This window comes from Protobothrops mucrosquamatus, unplaced genomic scaffold (genome assembly GCF_001527695.2).
Source record: "Protobothrops mucrosquamatus isolate PMUCROS unplaced genomic scaffold, P.Mucros_1.0 scaffold10311, whole genome shotgun sequence".
NCBI lineage: Eukaryota > Metazoa > Chordata > Lepidosauria > Squamata > Viperidae > Protobothrops > Protobothrops mucrosquamatus.
In genome coordinates, this window is record NW_015396098.1 from 1 (window position 1) to 8751 (window position 8751).

The 8751-nt window shown below is 36.0% G+C and overlaps 1 protein-coding gene across 1 annotated transcript; it reads right to left on the minus strand.

Annotated features, from left to right (window-relative positions):
- Nucleotides 1-1065: 1065 nt before the first annotated feature.
- Nucleotides 1066-8511, minus strand: LOC107301158 (activin receptor type-1C-like; the record flags this gene model as incomplete). The annotated part of the gene is made up of 4 exons (XM_015830419.2): nt 1066-1214; nt 5428-5552; nt 6490-6646; nt 8344-8511. Coding segments are annotated over 4 exons (599 nt in total), but the record flags the coding sequence as incomplete, so codon positions are not given.
- Nucleotides 8512-8751: the final 240 nt, after the last annotated feature.

The window sequence follows — 8751 nt, forward strand, 5'->3', positions numbered from 1 at the left end:
CATCCAGTAGGATGGCTTTAAAAGGACAAATTCATGGAAAACACTATTACTATTGTGTATTTGTTGATACAATTTATACTCCTTTTCTACTCAAGCTTTTACTCAAGTAAGCACTAGCCATATCTCCAATTGGCTTTGTAACACCAATGGCTGAAGGACATGAACAGAAAAGGGTTATGTCTATCATCAGGCAATTGGTGGCATTTCAGTTTTTGCTAGGAACACCTTCCTAGGGAATTCCTAGTAACAAGTGCTGAGAGCTGCTGTTTAGCCACATCTGGTCCTTTTTCTCCTTGTGTCCTCCATCTATCTTAAATTCAAATATTGTCCAGCTTTCTGAGTATCTTACAAGATATCTCTTCTGGAGCACCTTTTCTTTGCAGTGCAGCACAGTCCCCTAATAAGTGCTACCAATAAGTTAACAAGTTCTGCCCTCTGACCTTAATTGGTTGATTAACACTCTCCCGGGACTTGCACAGCTGCCTGAAATTGACAAGATCTTCATCAGTTACACACTGCCTAACCACATTAGTAAACTGTCTTCCTTGAAAAACCAGCCTTTCTGATGTTGTAAAAAGAAATTTCATATACATGTAGGCCAGTGGTGAGATTCAGCCGGTTCGCACCAGTTCAGCAGAATCGGTAGCTAATTTTTTGTTGCCCAGGCCCAGAACAGACTTCCGGAAGTGGCATCCAGATAGAGAACTGGTTATTCACATATTTGAATCCCACTACTGATGTAGGCCCAAGTACTTTTTTTTTTTTTGCAGTTTTTCACTTTTAATTTTGTAAGGAAAGTTAAAAAGATAGTGTGTCCTCCTGTCTCCTCCAATTGTCCTTCCTTCCAATTGTCCATATCCTCATTTGCCTGTTCAGCTACCTGGTGCCTCTAGATAGGTTAGCACTTTCTTATTCTAGATGAAATTTAGGAATGTGAAGGTATAAGGCACCCAGACTTAAGTCCTGCTTTACACTGTGTCTCTTTTACACCATTAGAGAATATTGAAAATTTATATATATTATATTATATATTTCATATTATATTATACATATATATATATTATATGAAGGTGATGATGTTACCTCACAGCTTTGCCACTGATTTGGAATATTTGGCCTCAGCTTTTGTTCACAGACAGCCTTTCTCATTTCTTCTATTGAAGGATCAGAAGACACAGCTTCGTAATAAGGTAACTGGTACTCCTCTACAATTCCTAAGAAAGTAATGAGGTACAAATAGACATTTATTAGTATCGTTTCAAATATTGTAGGAAACAGGTTTTAGAACTTTTGTAACTATAATAGTTACCAACTTCCTAATGCAACTTTCTATTGCAAACTTGTCAATAACTTGGAATGTCCAAACATGATGGGAGTTAGAATTTCCTGACCTCCTTGGGGAAATGCCGACCTCTACTTCTGAACACAACTGGAGACAGTTGCTTGGAAGAGAATGGTTTCTCTATCAACACCTGTTTTTCTTTCAAAAGATTGTTCAATACCAAAATATTAACTTTTTGTAGAGGTATACACAATATAAGCTTATAAAAGCAGAATGTTTAGAGCCATTAGGCTCAAATTAAAAATAACTGGAAACTATCTTCATTTAAATCTGTAGCATGGACAAGATCCTGAATTTGACAGATATTTTTCCCTACCAATCCTTCTTATGTAAAGTAAAAAAAAGGTGATGATTAACCAAATTGTGATATGGTCTGAGAGAAGAAGGATAAGATTCATTTGTATACAACAATAATAACAGACCCTATTGATAAGGTAACATAACATGAGATCGCAAATCTTTTACGGGAATATATATCTAATTCTACAATGTTATAATTTAATATTTGGGGGACAGGAAGAGATCTTCCAGACATTGATGGTAGAAGTGTTTTAAGAACCAGAAAAAGAATTTTATACAAGTACATTTCTGAACTGTGTTTCTAAATGTAATCCAGTTTCATTTTGTTTCTTTTTGTCAGTATTGATTCCTGGCGAATGCCTGGACTAACCCCCTGCAATTTTCTCAGCAAGATGCTTGGAAGTGGTTTGTTGCTACTTGCTTCTTAGGATTGAGAGAGAACAATTGCCTCAAGGTCACCCAGCTAGTTTTAACCTGGCACCACAACCAGCACACCAAACTGACTCTCTTAAGCAAATTTTGTATTCTTCAAAGATTATATCCTTTTTTTAAAAAAAAATATTTTATTGCTTTTTTAACATAGTCATCTTAATATTTGGTAAACATCGTATTGTCTGGATTTATATTTAAAAAACAATCAATAACAATTAATTTCTATAATTCCATAATCTACCTAGTAGCTTTCTTTTATTTTCTCTTCTTCCAATAATATTTTCTTTTACTAACCTTGAATTAGTACATTTCTTAGTATTTTGATAGATAATAAGTGAATGTAAACATTTTTCTAGTATTTAACAACCACATCAATATAAAGCTTCTTTTCTAATTATTGTCTTAATTACCTCATCATAGATCCTGTTTTCAAAGTTCTTATTTAGATTTGTTTTCCCCGCAATATTCAAAACATTGTTAACAGTTAAGATTTTCTCAGTTAATTATACTTAAGTATTTAAGTCTTTTTCCTCATACAAGCCATCCCAACAATTTTACATTTCTCATATCTTAAAAAAAAGCAACAAAGAGAAGAAAAAAGAAGGAAATAGTATACTACTTGAGAAACATATCCCTCTTAAGCTGAGATACATTTATATCCAGAATTCTTATATCTTTTTAACCATATTCAAACAAATGCTTAACCTTTAGATATTCCATCTGATAAATCCCATCATCTAATTTCTTAATTCTAGCTTTAGCCTCTCTCTTTTTTTTTTGCCAAACATCTTTCCTAATCTGTATGCTCCGCTGGACCAAAAAGTCTTTCTTCCCATAGTCTTGTAGATGTTGTTGTAAGTACAAGAGACAAATCCAGTAAGATGTTTTTGTGGGAGGGTTTCGCCCCTTCGTATTCATTGAAAATCTTTTTCTTTCTCTCTCTCTTAATTTCTCTTATCATTTTTTGTCTCTCAAGTTCTCATAGTTCTGACAGCTCTATAATCCATTTTGTCAAATCTTTTTTCTTGTCCTCAGACTTATTTTGCAATCTTTAAGTGTAAGTTATCTTTTCCATGTCTGATATTTCCTGCAAGTTTTTCTCCATCTGGGTTAAGTCATAATTCCTTCCATCATTGGATTCCATCTTTAAATCTCTTTCTTCTGGTTTATTTTCAGTTCTCTGCTTTATCTGATCGCTTCCTATTTTTATTTTCTGAGAGTTTTTTTGTTGCAAGGTTAAATTGAAGATGTTTTCATTTATATTTTCAAAGTTGTTTTTAATTTCCTCATGGTTTGAAATCATTGTCATTTGAATTAGTTGCCACATAGTATACATTTCCTCCTGGAAAATTATTTGTTTTTTCTTGATATGTTCTTTCTGCAGATCTCTGAAGTTCCATGATAGCCAAAAACCAAAGTTTTCCTTTCTCTGCAAACAGCTTTAAAGTCACAGTTCAATAGATATTTATAATCCAGGAAGGTCAATTTTCCCCCTAGGGTTTATAATTCTCACCTTGTAGGTAGCCCAAAATGTTTTCTTTTCTTTGTTGCAGCTGTTCTCTGTTTAGTTAAGACATTGAAGGTCACAAAAACAAGTTATCTTTTTCTGGGCTTTCTGCCAATTTCTGTATTAGAGCAACTACAGTTGTATATTTTCATCCACCACTAGATGTCAACACCAGTTCATTTTTCAGTTTTCAAAACAAGCAATTACTTTCTTGTTTTCATCAAAAATCTTTTGAAAAGAAAATCTTAAGAAATTCCACCAATTTCAAACTTATCCAGATTTAAGTCTTATATTCATTTCACTTCAATATATTTCTGTCCCCCATAAAAGTTTAATTTGCCGCTTCCTTCTGTGGGAGGGTGGGGCAAGAGTCCCACTCCTTCTCACTTTCGGAGGATTTTTGTTTCTTGGTTTTTTTCCCCCAGGAAATCAATTATCAAGTAGAAGAGAGAGAATCAATATTCTTACCCAGTTCCACACATGTTATGATCAAGCTTAAATTAGTGCTTTTGGCTTTGGTTGCTTGTAGCTTGGGCTAGACTCTGGAGTGAAGCTACCCTTTCTTCTGCTGGTTTTTGGAGGGCTTTCCCCAAATGACCGGATCGACCGCCATCTCTCCGCAGTCGACAGGGTTCCCCTCCTTCATTGTTGCCTCTCTGGGGCGACTTTAGGCCTATTTAGGGTCCCCTAACAGGAAAAAATAGACTGCAGGGTGCGGAGCCCCGTGATCCCTCGGCTGCTGTACTACTGCGCAAAACCAGAAGCCCCTCTTCAAAGATTATATCCTAAAGATACTTTTTTTTCCCAAAGGCAAAGGTTTCTTGGTTTTTTTCCTTTGAAAATGTTTTGCTTCTTATCCAAGAAGCTTTTTCAGTTCTAAATTCAGTTTTAGAACCGAAGAAGCTTTTTGGATGAGAAGCAAAATGTTTTCAAAAAAAATTCCAAAAAAGTCCGGTTGCCTTTGGGAAAAGCACCTTTAGGACCACCATTGCCTGGATGATTGAGAAATTCCATAGACAAAGATCATGAATTTCAGAAAGTGTCCATCCCTATTGTCCAAATTCAGAAAAGTAATAGCTGTCAAGCTCCAGCTGAAAAGCCCAACTAAGAAAAATACCAGAGCCATTGTGTTCTCTAATGTAAACTTTATTGAGCAATATCATACTGATAGGATTAAAGTGAAAACTAGCTCTAAAGAAATGGCTGGAAGCAGTTAATTGAAAGAATGAATCTTCTCCCCTCTCTGACAGTTCAGGTCACATTGTCCAGTACATCTCCCACTAATTATTATGAGAAAATACTCTAGTTCGCCAAAACAACTTTTTGGCTCTCATGATGATAAGAACACCTGTGGATCCAAAGTTCTCCCTGTCTCCCTCCCTGCTCTGTAGGCAAGCTAGAAGCACGCAGCAGTCCTAAAAGCAGTAGGTTTCATAGCTTGACAATAGTAATATAAAAGATTATTTCCCCTTAGTGTTCAAATCAATGTTGTCAGAATTTACTTCTCTGAGATTTGAAATCACCTGAACTGTTTTGAATAAGAGTTGCCTTGCCCTCATTCTATGTGCTTCTGAAAATTGAAAACATTTATCTTTTTGATTCTATTTCTATCTCAGTGAATTAAATGTTCATTTTGGTATTTACCCCGTTTATGCTTTTTAATATGTCTTAATGATAGATTTTTTTAAAAAATATACCTCTTTTTATTTTAAAAGCTCTTTAAAACAGGTTATACTTTTTATATAATTAAATGTAATACATCATGTCCAAATGAATAAAAAAATTCAGTAAGAAGCAAAAGTTTTGGTTAAGTGTAAGTAGTCTTAATAAGAGACATGGGTCATACCTCCATCTGAGCATCTTCTGGATATCTCCCAATACACCAGTCCAAGAGAGTAGATATCTGCACGCTTGAAAGATTCAAAGTTATTTATGTTCATTGTATCATCAAGTATTTCTGGAGCCATGTACCTTTCAAACACAGAGACAGTAAAATTCATAAATTTGTTGATGAAAGGAAAATTACAAGTTGTTTTTCACAGGTAATGAGAATTTAATTAGTCTTTCCAATATTCAGCAGCATGATTAAAGGAAGGATAATCCAAATGGATAATACATGTGATATCCTTAAGTAAGTGAACGCATTTGAGAGGAAAGATTCAAAATATTATTCATATTTCCCCCCAAATCCTCCCACTTTAGCAGTTTCCCTATAATCAATTTGAATCACACACATAGGAAAGGAACAAATGGTTCCCAAATATAGCATTAATCATCAATTTACCACAGTGCAAAACAAAATATGCACTCTCACATTAGGTGGAGGTCAATTTGAGACATGTTCAATGTACTTGATTTCAATAAGTTCAATTACTTTCAAATGGACATAGGAAGGTTGATTCATTCGCCTAATTGTCTCTCAGAAGCTTCAATTTGCTTTGATAGGATATACCCAGCAATGAGCAATAATGTTCCTTCCATAATAAATTACAGTTCTGTTTTTGCTCCTGAGATCTGGAGAAAAATAAACCCTACAGCTCCTCACAATCCATAACTTTTATTTAAGGAAATGCCTTATTTGGTTTCAAGAGGTTATAGAGTTTACCAAGGCAAAACAATAGACTGAGTCATACAAAAGTAGTTTCTGAAGGATCACAAGGAGAAGTTATCAGTAGTTTGATTCTTTCTTGTCCAGACGTGTAGGGCTATAGATCATGTGATAATTAAAAATGCTCAACAACAAAGTAAAAAAAACAAAATTAGAGAATGATTGACAAGACTGCACAAATCTGGGGACCTATCACTGAAATGAAGAGGAGCAATTTACAAGAGATCATCTGTCCAATACAGTTTCAGTTTTATGCTCATATCACAATTTTTAAAAACTTTACTTTTTTGTCTGTCTTACCTCTTGGTTCCTACTCTAGGATTCTGTGGTATGTCAATTGTATTTAATACAGAGTCATGCTTCACAGCTAGCCCCAAGTCAGCAATAGCACAGGTTTCATTCCTTTTGACTAGAATATTTTTAGATTTCAAGTCTCTGTGTGAAATAGCCGGCTTTCCTTTGAAGCACAAAATATATAACAAGTTCAAACTAATGTGCAATTGGTTTACTTAACAGAAAACACATATTACACTGGTATTCAGGTCTTAGGATAAATACAATACATCAACACTAATAGGAGGAATAAAATAAAATATTCTTTCTACTTAAGAAAGCAAGATTCCTGACTGAGTGGCAACTTTTATTTACGTTCAAGTGAAAACGGACAGAAATTTCAGCAGTCTTTGCTGCTTAACCTGAAATGGTTAGGAAGCTTGCAATAAAATTAGCATATGCAGCCCCAAGCAACTTAAAAATCCAAATGGGTTTTTCAGGCACAGCAACAAAAGGGGTATACATTTTGCACACAACTGCAACTAGGACAGTTGAAAAAAACAGGAAAACTTGGTTTTTCCTTTAAGTGCTGCTTAAAGGTGCTCCTTGAGCAGGAGTCACTACTCCAAGAGAAACCCAGGTTACACACCAAGTCAAGGTCAAGAAGAACAAGGATGGATGCAGACCCAACCACACATCCTCTCTTGGGCAGCCTTGAGTAGCCAGGAGGGACATGGATCTAACTATGGCCAAATTAATAGTACAAGAACTCTGTTCACTTCCTCAGGGGTTCAAACTCTTCTCAGATAACCATGCAAAACTCAGATCCCGTAACCTCTATTGATCTGCATCAAGGATGGAGTTCAATGCAGAGCGAATCTGAGCAATTTTATCCACCAGATGCTCAGCATATTTCTGACAGTGACCCTGGACTGCAGAATTACTCCATCCTAGGAGGATCTGAATCACCCAAAATAGGGTAGCTGTGCAGCTATCAGTGGATGCAATATATGCGTTTTGATGCTGGAAGATATGATATAGCAAGTGAACAGACCACCTCAAATCCAAGAATTACAATAGCAATGGGGGGGGGGAAGCCCAGTTCTAACTCTGCTCTGGCTTCAGCCAAAATGGCACAAAGTTAGAAAAAAAGCTGGCTCAGATGTCGAAAAGCACAGTCTCCATGCAGTTGGGCAGATATGGTACAGCAGGTGGAAAGGCCTGTCCTCTCAATTACATCTACCCCATGGGACTTTGTAAGGAAAGCACCACATATATTGTCTGAGTCTAGATTTCACTGGAATCTCCGAAAGCTAAGTGTTGTAGGGTTGGGACTAGTCACTATTTTGATAAAAGAGGACAGGAAATCCGAGGACTATAGAGGGGTAAAGCAAAAGTCCTCTATCCTGGAAACAGGCAATCCCTCTATAGACATAGCCATGATGTCCCCAGGAATCAAGTTCAAAGTGAAAGAGACTTTACTCTCACACTTGTTTATAAAATACTTATAAATATATCCAAGTGTTAATTCAAGTAGTGCAAAAGGAAAATGGGATGTGGAAAAAGCAAGATAAAGGCCTTCTTCATGATTACATGGAATTTGCCAATGCCAATCCCACATGTAAGTCAGAGAGAGGAGGAGCAAACAATACTCAATTGAATGGAGAAGGGAATTTCTCACCTCTCCTAAAGCTGCCAAGTATTATAGTGCTGCTGGAAGAGGAGGACAACAATTATTCCTGGTTAAACTGGGACCTGGATGTCAATTAAACTGAGTTAAGCTTGGTTGTCACATTAAATATATCCCTCTGGCTTCTGTTCAAGTTACTCTTAAGTCTTATGGCTTTAATATAAAGTAAACTGCACTGAAAAGGGTTATACCTTGGGTTCCAACGATTTCCATGTGAAGATGTGCTAGACCGCTGGCTATTGAAAATGTCAGCTTAATCATTTCATCAGCTGTCACAGTGTTGCTGTTTAAGTAGTCAAACAAAGAGCCCTGCTCATAATATTCAGTTACAAGCCACAGTTGAGTCCAAGTCCCATTGTCTATGGAGAAAGATTACAAAAACACATAGAGGTTTAATAATTCCAAGGTTCATGAGATTTGCAAAACCTGTTGATTTTTGGTAGGAAAGATTTGGCAATAAGAGAATACTAACATGGCTACATAAAACATACTAGAATTGAGTTTTACATCTTAAAGGATCAATCCTCAACACTGCGGAGTAAGCCTCACTGAATGCAAAGGCTTGTTTCCAAATAAACATGCATGTGATGAGCTATATT